The sequence below is a fragment of the Echiichthys vipera genome (genome assembly GCF_963691815.1).
Source record: "Echiichthys vipera genome assembly, chromosome: 20".
Classification (NCBI taxonomy): domain Eukaryota; kingdom Metazoa; phylum Chordata; class Actinopteri; order Perciformes; family Trachinidae; genus Echiichthys; species Echiichthys vipera.
This window is the reverse complement of record NC_139845.1, coordinates 7,128,717-7,145,338: the sequence shown is the minus strand read 5'-3', so window position 1 is coordinate 7,145,338 and position 16,622 is coordinate 7,128,717. Positions and strand designations below refer to the sequence as shown.

The window sequence follows — 16,622 nt, the reverse complement described above, 5'->3', positions numbered from 1 at the left end:
AGGACAGTGGCCCTCCAGGAGCACGGTTGGGCAGCACTGGTATAGTGCATTCAAGACTTTCTCAATTTGACTTTTAATACTTTTACAGGCACAGCTGTTAAAGTGACTAATGGATTACCAAAATAGAATCGTTTCAGCTTTAATACAAGATAATTTAAAGCCCCATCCTTGACCTCAAATATTTCTTATTCAGGTTTTCCAACATTCACTTCACTTCAAAGGGATATGCGTCACATTTCCCCAGAGACACATGACACGACGAGTTGTATAAAACTGTCATTACAGTGATTTATTATAATGAACCATGAAAATAGCCAACCAGTGCAGTGTCTGTGAGTCTCTCCCCTCCACACAAACATACACACACACACACATACACACACGCACACAAATAATAAAAAAAAGGACAAAGTTGAAGAGTCCAGAGAGGGGAAAAAAATAAAAATAATGCTACAGTCACAGAAACATTCAGCTTTGCCAAGAAGTGCGTTCATATTTACAACCATATTTCAAAAAATGGGATGGGAGCGAATTGTACAAGCATAGAAAAGAAAAGAAGCAAATATTTACAACCTGTTCCTGGTGAAAGCTGGAGTAACCACCTATACATTAAATTACACTTTCTACAAATAACCATTGATATTCAAAAATAAACCGCTAACGTTCTACCTGTGGACGAGACCACTCTGCCTACCTCAGAAGACTACAAGCACTCGTTACAAGAAAACGCACCCACACTTTTCTCCTTAAACCAGCCACGCACACTTTCACACCCACTAACACACGCACACATACACTCAGACACATACACTCACACACACGCACACAAACACCCATGAGTGCAGCCTCCCGGGGTGGTGAGGCAGGCTCCCAGAAACGGGTCTTTTTCTGAATCTGCAGCGGTGCACAGATATTTGTTGTTAGACAGAGGAATAAAAAAAATAATTGTGTTTTTTTCTCTATACAAAAAGCTTTTCTCTTCGCTATATTGAGCCACTAGATTAAAACAAATAAATGGTGTAGAGAGCCGTAGACAGACGAGAGAGAGAGAAGAGGAAGTAAAAAGGAATAACTGACAAAGGAGGAGGAAGGGGGGGTGGGGGGGGGGGGGGGTGGTAGGCTGGAATGTCCATTGATAAACAAAGTGCGGGGCGTTACAACAGGAGTCAGAACAAGACACAGAACAGAGAGCGTCTCTCTCTATCACAGGAAGGATATATAAAAACAAACAGAGGCCAGAGAGAGAGGGGGGGTTATGAGCACCTGGGTGGGGGAAGGGATCGTCCATCTTCATTTTTTTATACAGTTTGTCTTGAAGATCATTTCTCTGTCCTTTTTTCTAAAATTTGCTGTCCGTGTTTTTTATTTTTTATTTTTAAAAAGTATCCTTTTATCCCACAATCAGCTGTTTTTCCACTGGCCATGTGTTCAGGTACATAGAAAACATATCTACAGCTTATGATACACGCCCCTCTCAGACTGAGTTCTTAGGGGCCGCCAGGGGGCCGAAAGTCAGTGCCACCCTGTGCTCAGGTACCCCGAGCTGTGGAAGGGGGTCGAGGACGCAGGCGCTCCACGAGTCCCAGAAGGCATCTGGGAGGCAGCGGCCTGGGCCTGGCCTTGTTGAGTCTGTTGCGGAGGAGGAGGGGGAGGTGGAGGCAGTCCACTCTGCTGAAGGGGTGAGGGGTATGTCGATGGGGGCACCGAAGGATTGGAGGTGCCTGGGTGTAACAACGCCGGCTGAAAAGGCCCCAAGTTCTGAAAATGGTGGGGCTGCATTGGAACGTTAGTCGAGGGGGCGGGTGGAGGTGGAGGAGGCGGCGGAGGAGGGGTGAGCGACAGCATGGTGCTGCCAGCAGAAGGCTGTTGCTGCTGGGAGGTCTGGCCCTGTGGTGGTGGAGGTGGAGGAGGGGAGGTGGTCAGCATGAGCTGGTGCTGCTGGATGGGAGGAGGCTGCAGGTTGACGTGCAACAGGGTGGGGCCGGGCATTGGGTGTGGGGGCGGAGGAGGAGGCGGCGGTGGAGCAGCTGAGCTCTGATAGTGCACGCTGTGGGGAATAGTCTGCATCAGGGGTTGAGAACCAGGAGGGTAAGAGGATGTGACTGCAGGTTTAAACCCAGGGAAGGGTCCAGCTGTCGAGGGACTCTGGCTGGGAAAATACGCCGTGGAGGCCGGTGGTGCTGGCGGAGGAGGGGGAGGTGGTGGTGGAGCACTTTGTGCATTGTACTGTGGAAAAGGTGTTGGGCCAGCCTGAGCCGGGGGCTGAGATTGGTTTTGAGGCTGAGCGGAGAACAGCGCCCTCTGGCTGCGGTAAGGAGAGCCCTGAGGCTGCGGCTTAGGAGAGTGGAGGAGGGAGGATCCGGGGAAGTGGACAGGAGAAGAGGGCAACGGGGTGGGATGTAGCTTCGTGGGGGTCAGAGGAGCCGACTTGGGTGCTGCGGGCTTGCTCGGTGGTTGGCTGGTTGGGTTCGGCGTCCGAGGCTGACTGTCGGTGTCTTCCTCCTTCGCTGGCCGACTGGGAGAGCAGGGCTGTGAGGGAAGAGAGAGAGAGAGAAGGTGTCACAGTTGTTGATAACTCGCTGAGATGAGTCAGATCTCCTCCACGGGGGTGAGGTTGACTTACTGTGTGGGTCGGGGTCTTCTGAAGACTCGGAGATGGGCAATCTCTCGGTGCAGGTGTATCTCCACCTTCTGTCTCACCATCTGAAAAGCAGTATCACAAGAAAAGTTAAAGGGTTTATTTAAAAATAACATCATGAAGGAATCGTTTGACATTTGGGGAAATACATTTGCCTGGCAACCTAGCTGATTCCAGTCTTCATGGTAAACTGTCTCCTTACAGCTTTGCAATTAATAGAGATTTGAGAGCTGTCAAACTATTTTCTTTAATGCAGAGTCGCCATCCTCACCTGTGTCCTTGTCTTTGCTGAGCAGCAGAGCTCTGTGATAACTGCGTTCTCGGGCCTGCTCTACAGAAGTAGACGACGTCCTAAAAAAAAATAATTAAGATCGTCACAATCTTATTCCTAGTAGGACCACACTGAGTGGTACAGTGCATACTAGATTTACTACAATGTAAGCCAACATAGGTAGTTTTTAAAATGGTACGTACCACTGTCCCTCCCCTCCTTCCTTCTCCCCTTTCTCTTCAGGCGCCTCTGCCTCCTCACTTGTCGGGAGCTCTTTTACGGTGGCTGCGGTTGTGGTGTTGCAGAGAGGAGTGGGAGCAGGGGGTGGAGGAGGTTCACTGGTGGTCTCTAGCGCAACAGGAAAGGCGTCCACGGTCAAAAGTGGTAGGGTGGAAACGGGAGAGTTGCACTCGGTCTTGGAGCCGCTGCGACGAGCTTCGCGCTGACGTTTCCTGTATTCCAGGAGGGAAACCTGCGAAGAGGCAGAGACTCAACGTCACTTGTGAACAAAGATGTTACTCAACAACGTTACACCAGCAGAGGGCAGCATTTGAACAGTTACTGACACAAAGAGCAGCGTGAGTCAATGCATCTCTTGATATCATTTAATCCAAGAGAGGTGGTGACTGAAAACAGGCCTAAACAGTGATACTCCATACACATGTACAGATACATCGCCTCATATACTGCAATTATAACATTATATTTTTGTAGATTTTCTCTGTTATCTCACATGGTATATATTGCTGTCTCTCCCATTGCCTCTTTACAATGTGCACTGTATTTTGTCACATCATAAATCAAGAAAATAGACAGTCCTGGTTAAAGCTGCAGTTGGTAAAAAGTAAAAATACCTTACTGAATCAGAGTGAGACCCCTTACTGCAGCTCGCCCGCTCCCGTCTCTCTACTGAGCCAATAGGAACACTTTCTGTCTCTGAAATTACCTTTGATTGAAGTCTCCCATTAACACTAAATTGGATTTTTAACTAGACAATAATAAACTTCCAACCCCAGGTTGCAAACCTCATTTTAACTTGCAGTATATATATGTTACACTCCAAGGATTAAAGTGTTATTAGCACTGCTCACTCACCTTTTTCTTCTGTGGGGGGTTCTGCGCTGAGCCTCCCTCGCCAGAACCATCCCCGTTCAGCGAGCGTGAGAAGCCCAGCGAACTGCCCTCGTCGGAGCAGGGGTAAAAAAGCTGCCCCTGGCCCTCACTGAAAGGGGGCTGAGAGCTGACCAATGAAGCGGCCCCTGTCGTGGACCCTGCTGCAGCCCCAGCTGCAGCCTCGGGCCTGAAGGGAGCTACCAGAGGCTCCAGGGTGTGTGAGGGGGTGAGGTCCCTTAAGTTTGAGTTGACTGGGGAGAAGTTCAGGCCAGCTGGTCCAGTCGGGCCTCTGTCTGGGCTTTTTATCCAGCCAGGAAAAGAGGAAGCGCACGTTTCTGCAGAAGAGGAAGCGTCACTGCTGCCCTCTACAACCCCACCATCTGCCCTGTCCTCTTCACAGTCCACAGACTCGGCAGCTGGAGGCTGTGGACTCTCGGGAACTGACACCTTGGCTTCTGTCGGGAGTCCCTCTGAACTGGAAGCCCTGACACAGGGAGAGGAGACCAACGAAGGAGGACGATCGGCCTAGGAAAGGATGAAGGAATCAACGTCAGGCGACTAATAAAGTTGGTGACCTGATCAAAAATTTGATACGATAATCATTGAACCCAACCGAAATATACATATTTGCTGCGCCCTTCGCTCACCTCTTGCACACTGGGTTTCCGGCTGACTTCTGGCGAGCTTTCCATTGAAGATTCACTCTGTTACAAGAACATACTTAAGTCACTCAAAGTTCTTTTCCTAAACAAATGTGCAAACCTCCTTTGTTTCCATATAGACAGCCTTACCTCCTGAAGGGCATTAAGTGTCTGTGTTGGGGTGCTGGGCAGCAGGGGCTCTGTACTTGGCTCTTCGGTTCGGGGACGCGGTGGGGTAGCTAGTAAGATGGGGGTTGCGGGTGTCTCCGATGAGTCTGCTCTGGTAGGCGTGGCACAAGGGGAGCCGTAGGGTGTCGAGCCCTCGGACATGCAGACATCTAAAGGACTCAATCGCCGCTTTTTCAAAGGTGTGGGCAACTCTGTGGGAAGAAATGTGGGATGTGCTTCAGCTGAACATTCATCCAATATTTTCCTATATAGTTTTTGTACTTATTTTGATGCAATGTAACAACGTATTGTAAAAATGCTACACTAATTTTCTGCAGGTATTAGTCTTAAATGTTCAAATTTGTATGGTCAGACATGGTAATGAGTGCTGGCTAACTACCTGGTAGTGAGCAGGTGCCATTGTAGGGTAGAGGGCTGTCAGAGTCTCCATTGATGGAGGGGCTAAGGGGACCCTCACTGGGCATGAGGAGGCTCGGTCGTCTGGCCGGACTGGTGGAGCCCTCCTCCTCTAGAGCCTGCTTCAACCATCGCTGTAAGAAAGAGTAGGGGTTCAGTAATTCAACAACAGGAATACTGATAGACTTGTCTCTTGTGATAGTGGTGACATTTCCTTCATCACTGCAGGAATCTTTACAGCTGATCGAACTAGATTATCACAGTAGAAAACTTCTGAGACAAAGCTGATGATGGATAAAGAGGCAGTGTCCACTTGGGACAGATCTATCCGACTTTACAAAACCGGCTGGATGTGCATTTTTTTCCATGAGTATAAAAGCAGAACTCTGTACCTTCTTGCAGGAGCCGGTGGTTGGCGGCGTTTCAGGTAGTTCTCTGGAACGCCGTCTGCCAGTGGGGACTCCAGGTGTCGCGGGACTGCGGTTTGCCAGGAAAGGGGATGAGAAGCGGACGTAGTGTTTCGGCGTGCTGTAGACCTGTGGAGAGCAGGCCATGCCTGGTAGGGCGTTTAGCTGCGTGGCGAGTACTTCAGGGTCACTGCTTATTCTCAGCGGCCTCTCTGGGGCCGGCTCTGGGGTTCGTACTGCACCGCGGTCCTGCTGCTTCTCTCCCACCCACTCACTCACAAAGTGCTGTTGAAAATGAGAATTATTTTACAATTTGTAGTTTCTTTGTGTACAAGTAGCTGGATTTTAAAAACAAAGTTGCATGACCCAGATACAAGAACAAAGACCAAGTATGGTGATCACTGTGCGCTTCGGCCGTACCTTTTTAGTTTTGAAGTTCTTGCTCCCGTTGCGGTTTCTGTCAGGTGCCGGTGAGCTGCTGTGTGGGGGGCTGATGTCCGGTGCTTCGACAGGGATGGCCTCCGGCTCTGGTGCGGTGGACATCTCTCCTTCGGGGGATTCATTGGTCAGGGGCTCCACAGACTCGGTGGGAGAGCCGGGGGCCAAGTCAGAACAGGTGCTGATGGTACGAGCTCGCCTGCGCTGTTGGCCAATGTGCGTGCGGTTCCTTGAGAAGCTTTTCCTGTTCCTCGAGCTTTTGACCTTAGCCGGCTTTAACCCCGGCTCCTCTTTCACCTCCAGAAGAGGCTACGAGAAAGAAAATAGAGTATTTACATGTATTAAAATGACACAAAGCTAAAAATGTGCCCACTAGTGCTTTGCTAAAGCATTCAAAAGAACAAAAAAGCAGTTTTTTGTGTCTCTCACCTGCATGACAGCAGGAGAATCTACCATCTCCGGTGTGGCTGGAGGCTCCTCTTTGATGTCACTGCGGCACCCGACCTCAGGCTTGACGGTACCGATTCTTTCCAGGGCCTGCTCTCTACGTTTCTCTCTCTTCTCCATTCTGGCAAATGCTTGCAGGATGGCCTCCATCTTCCTCTCTTCTCGTGTCTGCAGAGAGATAGGCGTGGGGTTCGGAGAAGGGGGTGACGGACGGGGAAGAGGGAGCAAAGACATTAATCTGTGGAACACAACTCTCCCCGCAGAGCCCCTGAGGCAGCGATACAACAGGTTAATGTGTGCTACACAGCAAAAGCTGATCTAGCTGTGCAAAGTGCAGAGCAACGAGTGAAAGACACGTGTCAAAGTGACCCATCAATTTCACAATAAAAGAAACAAAAGAGGTCAGGCAGGAGCAACAGAGAAAAAGGTTGCAAGGATGTAAATGCAAATGGGCTGTACATAAAAGGTATTTTCTACCTAAATGGACAGAGATTTTCAATGAAACCCCGACAAACCAGGAGGTTGCATGTCTAATGTGTTCCTATATGCACCCCAGCTCTACCTCCACCGAAAAAACAAACAAACAAAGAGCTCCACCGTCACCCATTTTAAAAGATATTCATACCACGAAACATACTGAAACAACAAGTGTGTTGCTGAGAGATCAGGCTGAAGAATGTAAAGACGGGGACAGTTAGTACGCTTGTAAGTCAGTCACTTCTGGGAGATATTGGGGGTGGGGAGGGGGAGTGGGGAGGCTGGTAGATGGGTGGAGTAGAGTTGGCTATGAATGGGTCATGTTTACCTCCTTGTGTTTCAGTCCCTTCCAGCTGGAAGCCGCCCCGACAGGGAGATGGGACTGCTCCGCTGGGTTGGCCTGAATGTTCAATAAAGAGACAGCCCAGTTTAGAAGAGACATGTCCCCCCTAAACAAGGCTTCACAGACACTGGGCAGGGCTAGGCTAGTGACTCCCTGATCTTCTGGTGGTACTCAAACAGGACTGTGTCAGGTACTGTTGGACTGTGTAATATCCTCAAACTATAGGAGTACCACCACCACTGAAGTGAGATAATTTAATTTCTGTGAATTTTATTTTACTTGTATTCTTCTCTCTACTTGATATATATATTTAGCTGATATATATATTTAGCTAAGCTAAGTTTTTTGTTTAATGTCTATTGTTTACCTTCAATATTAAACTAAGAGTCTATTGTTTACCAATTGTTTTACTTTCTATATTTAGTTAGCTCAGATTCTATTGTTTATCTTATACTGTTTTGTTTTTATACCTCCCCATTTTCCAAGTGTTCTGCTGGAAATCTAATTTCCTTGTGAGAGTCATCCCAAAGGAATCAATAAAGAGAAGTCTAAGTATTCTTTAACTATGGGGCTACTTCAGGTATGCTCTGATGACACCACACAACTACCAAATAACTTATCCTAATGTCATCAGGTGTTTTCTGTAATAGCTGATGTTTTTACATTTTAACACACCAGCCGCACCCGTATAACAACCTCCCTATTATATCACAATAAAAGCTTTTTGGGCCTCTGTCTGTGTCAATCCTGAGGGAAATATATGGTAAAATCTTTGGTCCTAGATCGCATTCTGTGATCGACCTTAATTTCAACTCACCAACCAATCAGAAGAATAAACTGGCTGGCACAACATTTGCTAAGCACCCATTTTAAATACAAAAAACACACACATGCACATGGGATTCTGGCCAAAAAAATAAACTAGCCAGAGGTGGTTTATTTGTGTTCTCCCTGTGCCTGCATGGTGGGTTTGTTCCATGTGCTTTGGTTTCCTCCCACAGTCCAAGGGGAGAAAAAAAATTAAATTAATCTCTAAGCGACAGACCTGTTGAGGGTGGAGCCCGCCTCTCTCACCTAAACCTCAAGGATAAGCAGCTAATGGATGCACCTAAAAACAACTTTAGAAAAATGGGACTTGACGCACTACCAGGCACAAAATACCACGAGTAAACCGTCATGTAGTCTGTGCCTTTTCAGACAATAGGGGCCCTTGTTTAAGTAGGCAAAATATCATGCCAACAAACAATGTTATCTCCCCCGCACCTCTTCGTGGCAGAGATTTACAACACCCACGCTCATCTACTACGCTTGTGATCGCCGGTTTGTGAATGCACGTTTCTTTGATCCAGCAGCAGAGCTCCCCCTCCTGGGCCACACTCCATAGAAACGGCCTATTGGATCTCCCAAAGTCGATATGGCCCTGGCAACAAGGCTCTACCCTCTGCAGCCTCCCCCTCCTCCCTCTCTTTAACTATCTATCCCTCTCTCACCGATTAGCAGAACTGTGTTGGCCAAAGATGAGTCAGCACTTTACACCTTTGGGTCCGCCGTGTGAAATGAAGCTGACTGCGGGGTAATTTCCAGAGAGTGTGTGTGTGTGTGTATCCCGCTTGCCTGTGCGTATGTGCGTTTGATCTCATCTCTCAGGGACATGAGGCCTTTTGGCAGGGAAACAGAGCGGTTGAACAAGTAATTGGCCATTTCAAACTTCTAGCCGCAATGAAGGTGAGAGGAGAGCTATACTCAAACTATAATGCACACTGGGGGACAGTTTCAGCTCGCATGACGACACAACATGCTGGTTTGTTCCCACTGACAGGAGATGGGGTTATTAAAAAAAGGCATGTGTTCACTGGAGGCTTATTTGTTTTCTAATGTGCTGGCGGGAAAAAAAGCAATAAATGAGGAATGTCACTGTGTAATGATAGTGACACATAAAGCCTCAGAATGGTGAAGAAGAGGGAAGCCAAAGCTGCAGGAGGGAGGGGGAAAACGAATAGGACTGAGCAAAACAGCAACAAGGGCATTGACAGAGGTGGGAGCACTAGCAGTAGATAAGTGATGAAGAGGAGGGTAGTTTAATGGAAGGGGGGTAGAGGACAGCTGCTCCTATCCAAGCCATAGCCCCTCATAGCAGACACAAAGTTGGGTCCACACCCAGAGCACCAGGGGACAGTCTTATTTTTGCTCTTTCTGCTGTGTGGCTGCATGGCACAAAAAAAAAAAGAAAAGCTGTAACCCCTAGCTTGGCACACTTACCATCTTCTTCCTCCTCTCTGCAATCTGCTCCTCTGACTCCATCTCTACTTCATTGCTAACGGAGGTTTTGTCTTCTAGATCCTCATATAACTCAGGATCCTGTAAGAGGAGGGGAGAGGGGGGGAATGGCGCTTTATCATGGCAGATCAGTCAGTCTGGCTACAGACTAGAGGGAGACAGGTAAGAGGGGAGGAGAAGGGAGGTGAGGGAGGGGCAAGGGGAGTTACCTGACCTATATGAGGGAAGTAACTCTGCTTGTTTTTAGAAGTCAATCTGTGCAGAAAACACACACGCTGAGAACTTGCCTGCCCTGTAAATGATGGTTAATGAATATACATGTGCACGTCATAGTGACACTTGTCTGTATCAGCACCCTCTTACAGAATAGGAATATTTAGCAGCTGACATTCTCTGCTCTGCCTGCAGCGGAACATATGGTTGTAACAGCGATGACTTTTAGGCTTCGTTTTCGTCTGTTGGGACATCTCATCTCACTTTTCTTCCTCACAGCCGTGACACAACAAACGCCTTTACATCTCAGGAAGTCGTAACCACAGTCTTAAGCTATATGTGACATACTGGACTGATTTCTAAGTGGTCAAAACACCACATGCTCAAAAAACACTTTGCCACTGACGAAATTTCTCTCATTACAAACTGCTGCATGAACACAATTGGGCTTGGTCATTGGAACGTAAGACATTTGCTTTTCTAGGACAGATGAGAAATCCTGTTGTTGTTAACACATCCAAGAGAACACGCTCTCGTTCTCCGTTGCACAAAACGGGTGACGCGCTGCAACACATCTCTGCTAAACAAGAGGCACAAAAGTCTCTTGCGCAATGACAGTAGATCTAAACTATGTCCATATCATCATAAGTTGGAGGGGGAAGAGATTAATGCATAAAGGGATGATGGGGAAAATCAAGGGAACTAAAGAGTGACTAACAATGGAAAATACATGCACAAAACATTTAACAAAGATCAAATAAAATTCCATGCATGGACCACAAGGGTAAATGTAGATTTACAAAAACTATGCTACATTACACAAAGTCTAAACATGTAACATGAGCAGTTAAGTGTTAAAAGGAGGATGAGATAGGGTGCATTTAAAGTGTGATGGTCACAAAAGTGTAATCTTGCCTGGTTGTTTGAGATGGAGAGGCGAAGAGGAGAGAGTTTCCTCTGTTTGCCGTCGCCTATGCTCTTGTTCTTCCCATCGAGGTCCAAACCCATGTTCTGGTTCTGGCCCAGGTCGTCCCGGACTGTCTCTTTGTCCTTGCGGCTCCCTCGGCGCCGGCCTCCAGAGCCCAGGTTCTCTGTGGGTTCTAGGTTGTGCTTGAGCACTGGGCACTCCTGGTTCCCCTTCACACAGGCACAGTCCACCTTGTATTTACTACAAATGTTAAGAAAAAGAGAAAGAAACGCACAAAAAAGGAAGAGAGTGCAGAATATGAAGTTAGAAGGCGCAATGATCTTGGGGTTCTGTATGCTACTTGCTGTGTTTACACCTTATGACTCACCAGCTGCCATAGTCATAATCAAAACCAATGGTGATCTCTGTGCCTTTGGTGATAGGCCTCAAAGAGTAGATGTATAAATGCAACATGCCATCCTCAATGACGTGCCGCACCTGAGGGAGGTTAAGGAAAACATTAGTGAAGACTAATCATTGATGAACAGAGTAATGCAATATCATAACTATGCATAAGGGCTGACTTAAAGGTCCCATATCATGCTAATTTTCAGGTTCATACTTCTATTTGTGTATCTACTAGAACATGTTTGCATGCTTTAATGTTAATAAAAAAACAAACATTATTGTTCCCATACTGTCTGTCGGAATATTCATTCTCTGTCTCAAACCGCTCCGTTCTAGCGCCTTTCTATTTAGGACCCCCTCTTGCTCTGATTGGTCAGGGTTTCTTTTGCATCTGCACTCGGTGCGTCAGTAATTCCCTGTCTGTACTGTCACTACAGCCTGGGATTGACTGTAGCGGCCCTGTCTACCTACACATAGTATAGATGTGAGACAGAAGTCCTGACGCCTCATTTAAAGATAGTTTCTGAATTCGGGCTGTGTGCATTTCTCTGTGGACTGAGCATTTCTATACTATCACAGTATTTATATAGCCCCTCAGCCCGCTTCATAATAAAAAAAGACATGCGATATGGGACCTTAATTCATTTAATTACCATAATAATCGTTTACTTACTTCAGAATTAGGGGTGCAGGAGCGACGGATGAAGCGTGCCTCGTTACCAAAGCTGCGAGCGTCCACACACATCTCCAGTCCGTCAAATTTAGAATAAAACAACACGAATGGGTACGGCCTAAAGAAGGGAAACGAGTGATGTGAGTACATGCGTTAGTAAAACAACATACTGCAATTAACTACAATGCATATAGCTATATCCACCCCAATTCCCCAGAACCCATAATACTGGTTATGTTGTTTGACCTTCATATAAAAATGCAGCAATATTCAATTTAGATTCATAAGAAACAACTCCAAAGAGAAATCCTTTTGGTGAGCTACTAGCATCCTGACCTCTTGAAGAAGTACCCGTTGGCCTCAAACTGCTGTCGAAGCATGAACTTTCCCCTGTACTCAATGATGAGGGAGTCTGGGGCCAAGTCTCGCACCGCCTTCAGGATTTTCTTGTTCTTCTGAACTTGACTCTGGAAGAGAAAGGGGTCAGACATTAGTACAGATCGGGGCCCGGCATTACATTACACTAATAGATTTTAAGGATGGGCGAGTTTGGACATCTGACTTCAATGTACAGACTGTTCGCACCTCCACAGGCGGTTTGAAAGAGGCGGGGTGCGTGTTGTACGCCAGGCTCTTGCCGTCGCCTTGCTCTTTAACACGTAACAGGAGCTGCACGTCCTCGCTGTACTGATTGCTGCTGGCCTCCTCGTAGCGCTCCATCCACGTCTTGATCTTGTTCTCCCACAGAGACGGGTGCTCCGTTGGCTCCTGCTCTGGAGCTGCACCCTGAGAAAAAACAAAAAAAACAGTAGAGTTGTTGGTACAAGTTGGTTCAAGTTACAGGACTCTGATGACAGTGGAGTGTTGTATTCTGCGTGTTTACCTTTACTCTGGACGATTTTCTGGATCCCTCTCGGAAGGCCTGTCAGAGAAGTAAAGAAATTAAAACTTTAATGTCAATTGAAGTTCAACTATATAATGAATACAATTATTGACTGGGTTCGTGATAAACGAATTAGTTAAACCTGACCTTCTTAGCTCGTGCAGAGGATGCGGGAGACTCTTTATCGCCGCTCTTTTTGCGTTTTTTATCAGTTTGCTTATTGCCAAGGCGCGCAGTAGTGAGGGTGATGCTGGTAGGCGTGTGTTGGAAGGTGGAGTAGAGCTCTAGCGGCACCTCGTCTCCACTCTCTGTAGCACTGGTGTCCCCATCTGAATAAGCAAACAAATGAGTTTTTAGGAGGGAGTACTGAACACAGCTATAAAAGCTACAGCTGCTGCAGGCAACAACAAATAAAACAAAAAGGCGAACTACAGTACAACAATAAAAGATGAAGTATGTTAGAACACAGATTAGAAAAGGATTTGCTTCTTCTCCAGCAGGTGTCAGTGTGTCCCAGGCTCAGGCTAAGTGAAACTGGCCTGACCTGCAATGGGGAGGAGGCTGCATCCTGACATGGCTTACATGCTGCTGGGTTCACCAACAAACTGGCCGTTTACTGCAGCAAGGAGGCCAGTAAAAGCAGAACTAAAAGGTCTATCTACGAGCACTCATACAACACTTGGGGGGGATGCAGATCTTAAAATAACTTACTACTCTAGGTATATGATTATGTATTGTAAACATTAAGGTCTATATTACCATCTGTGTAGTCTTGCTCACCAGACAAACATTCACGTTTCCTGGTCTGAAGCAGGATGGCCCTTTCTCTGTCCAGGTGCCGTGGTTGGCAGCGTTCGCAAAGGTAGGTCTCAGGAATGTTCTGCCTGTCGATACCCATGCAGTCTATATGCTGCCAGGCACTAAAACAATACAGCACAGCAAAAGATTTTGAATGAACTTTTGAATCAGTTTGAAGTTGTTTAATAAGTGGAGGAACATACGTCTGAGATTATGAAACAGATCTGGTAACTCTTACCTGCACTTGTCACAGCAGATCATGTAGCCGTCATCGTGGGTGAATCCACAGATGCAGCGGGTGATGTCAGCCCCGTAGCTGCCATCCTCTGAGGTGCTGAGCGTGGTGCCCCTGGATGCTTCGTCCTGGCCCCCTGGAACAAACAACCCCCCCTCTCCTTGTCGGATCAACATGGAGGGGGGAGGGGAGGCCGGTGGAGTGGGTGGGGGCCGCGCCCCATAGTTATGGTCCTGATGGAAAGATGGAAGATAGGGGGTCATGTGGTTTAGGTAAATGACTGTTTAGTATGGTGATAAATCACAGATAAAAACATCTCCAATGTGTAATACAGATGGAGCCATTTGTAAGGACCAGCTGAAGAACTTGTCCAGGGAATCAGCAGTCTGTATTACTGTGAACAACAATTTCCTATAGGGTTACGGCGACAGTCAGAAAACAGTATCAAAAAAAATACCCATCACAATTTCCCAAATCCCAAGTCTTGTTTGAATCATAACGAAAAAATTTGATTTACTTTAATGTAAGACAAGATAAGGGAACCATGAAATGTTTGCCGTGTTTGCTTAAACAACTAATGGTATATCAAAATAGTTGCTGGTTATTTTTTGTTAACCAACTACTCAATCACAGCGGCGGCTCTAATTCTCCGTATCACTAAGATCTAGAGAGCCACGGGTCAGTGTTCTATGTCGGCCTAAACGCGAGCTATTCATGTTGCACTTAATGATTAACAGAGAGGGAGAGCTCTAGGTGTGTCGGTTATTTGTAATAGGGTAGAACTGTGTGTGTGTGTGTGTGTGTGTGTGTGTGTGTGTGTGTGTGTGTGTGTGTGTGTGTGTGTGTGTGTGTGTGTGTGTGTGTGTTTGTGTGTTTGTGTGTGTACTCACAGCGTAAGGCAGACCAATGTAACTGTGGGAATGGTGAGAACTGCTGCTGTAGATCTGGTGTGGGTAGCTGGACTTTTCCACCACCACAGGGCTGGCCTCCACCGATTCTGGTCTGCTGAGCAGCGACACAAACAGAGAACACACATTTCTGTACAATGAGAAACTCAGATAAGGTTACACAGAGTAATTGTTTCCCTGTGAGGAAGTGTGTGTGTGTGCGTGTGTGTGTGTGTGTGTGTCAGTATGCTTAGCAGAAAACAAGGGTAACTACTGCTGGTGACACTGGGTAAAATATGGATGCATGCTAAAGACAGCAACAGTGTAAGGAGGCCTGGGGCAGTGGGCCACTGCACATCCAGAGGTGGAAACAGTGTGAGAAATTAAAAAAAGGTAAAGGGCAAAAATGTCACAAGAAATCTCAGAAATACCCCTTTAAATGTGATCAAGGGCCAAAAATTGCTCCCAAGATTTAAAAAAAAAGTCATCCAACATAAAGCCACCATTTAATTTTCATTCAAATTTAATTTCGACCCTAACACACTCACACAAACAGCGCTGCTACATACAGTATGAATGTGCTAATAATCCCAATTGTAGCTTCATGCTGTCACAAGATGGTGATTACCGGATGTATTTAGGGCTTATTTAACATTAAACGCTGCACTTTTTTGTTAGATAGTGGGGCTAAAAGTTGCCCCCAAAGTATTTTTACGTGTCCTTCTATAAAAAGAGGAAAGTCATTAAGCATTTATATTTTATGCTATTTTAAACTTGCAATGTGCTCCATTTCAGGGCTAAATATTCATAATTTAATTTATCTGACAGTATAGTTACTAGATACTTTTCAAGGTTTAAACCCATAAACTTACAGAATACCACTTATTTACAAATAAGGTGGTTTCCAGCTTTTTTTTTTTGGCTTGTGACCCTTATGAATAAACAAACAAACATTGTGTAGTTCTTCTCACATGGTTTATTGACCAAAAGAGGTCAAATGATCTGTTATTTCACAAAAAATAATCTTTTTTTGCAATTCTGGGTAGCAGAAGCTTTTTTTCAAATACAACCTAATAATGTCATGTGTTCTTTGCTTTTGATACTTTAAGTGTATTTTACTGATAATATTTTTGCTTATGTAAAGGATCTGAGTCAGACAAATAATTCTAAAAATAAAAAAATGACGTCTGTACCTCTGGACCCACATCTTTAAGTCAGACAATCATGACAAAAGTGCTTTCTCTCACTCACACCAAACAACAAACGCGCCACCGTGTATTCACACCCAACCAGTAGATCCACTTTTCTCTAGGATCACAATGCAGTTAAGTGGAGAGCCCGTTTGGCCGTTTGAGACCAACCCACCCTTATTATGACACGGTTAATCTATTCTTCAGCTGCTGATGGGGGGTGGCTCTAGAGGAAGAGGGAAGTGGAACTGGCAAAAACGGATGGCATGAGAGGAGATAGTCCGGTATGAAGTGGAAAGAGAAAAAAAAAAGAGGGAAACACAAGAGGACAAGCACGATGCATTTGCGATACAAGAGGAGTGAGAGTTTAAGGCGAGGTTGAGTGGCTATTGGTGCCAGATATCTACATGTGAAAATGATTCAGTCATGCCAACAACATCACTTGAATCTCTGTTCCAAGGTCGAAGACGTAGAAAATTAGTGTGTGTCTATGTGACAGCTGTTGAGCTTTATTCCTTCTCTGCTCTGTCTCTCTCTCTCAACACTGAAACTACACTTTACGCTGACTAACTCCACGAGGGCCACTGCCAAAAAGTTTCTGTGAACAAGGCAAAAAAACATGGAGAAAAGCTCACTGAGCATACTGGTCGGCCTCTCAGGTATACGGTGTGAGATGGGTACAAAAGACTAGATGACTATGGGGACACATTTCTACCTACAAAACAGTCCAGCTTTGCTTGTACGGTGACTCCATAATCTTCAAATTCTGAAGCTCTTATTTAGAAAACAAG

At 46.1% G+C, this 16,622-nt stretch overlaps 1 protein-coding gene across 8 annotated transcripts in view; it reads right to left on the bottom strand.

Annotated features, from left to right (window-relative positions):
* Positions 1-274: 274 nt before the first annotated feature.
* kmt2e (lysine (K)-specific methyltransferase 2E) overlaps positions 275-16,622 on the bottom strand; it is a 28,396-nt gene continuing 12,048 nt past the window's right edge. Inside the window, exons 3-25 of one of the 8 annotated variants that reach the window (XM_083935274.1) lie at positions 14,645-14,759; positions 13,758-13,987; positions 13,481-13,641; positions 12,869-13,050; positions 12,722-12,760; positions 12,424-12,624; positions 12,175-12,305; positions 11,839-11,956; positions 11,146-11,255; positions 10,766-11,018; positions 9,620-9,718; positions 7,346-7,417; positions 6,523-6,708; positions 6,076-6,402; positions 5,641-5,940; positions 5,232-5,382; positions 4,814-5,043; positions 4,670-4,726; positions 4,005-4,547; positions 3,113-3,381; positions 2,910-2,989; positions 2,624-2,703; positions 275-2,529 (exon numbers count right to left, since the gene is read on the bottom strand). In XM_083935274.1, coding sequence (XP_083791400.1) covers positions 1,513-2,529; positions 2,624-2,703; positions 2,910-2,989; positions 3,113-3,381; positions 4,005-4,547; positions 4,670-4,726; positions 4,814-5,043; positions 5,232-5,382; positions 5,641-5,940; positions 6,076-6,402; positions 6,523-6,708; positions 7,346-7,417; positions 9,620-9,718; positions 10,766-11,018; positions 11,146-11,255; positions 11,839-11,956; positions 12,175-12,305; positions 12,424-12,624; positions 12,722-12,760; positions 12,869-13,050; positions 13,481-13,641; positions 13,758-13,987; positions 14,645-14,759 — 4,951 coding nt within the window. In that variant the 3' untranslated portion in view covers positions 275-1,512. The remainder of the gene's footprint in view (positions 2,530-2,623; positions 2,704-2,909; positions 2,990-3,112; positions 3,382-4,004; positions 4,548-4,669; positions 4,727-4,813; positions 5,044-5,231; positions 5,383-5,640; positions 5,941-6,075; positions 6,403-6,522; positions 6,709-7,345; positions 7,418-9,619; positions 9,719-10,765; positions 11,019-11,145; positions 11,256-11,838; positions 11,957-12,174; positions 12,306-12,423; positions 12,625-12,721; positions 12,761-12,868; positions 13,051-13,480; positions 13,642-13,757; positions 13,988-14,644; positions 14,760-16,622) is intronic. The other 7 variants (XM_083935276.1, XM_083935275.1, XM_083935277.1 and 4 more) reach the window with 7 other exon arrangements.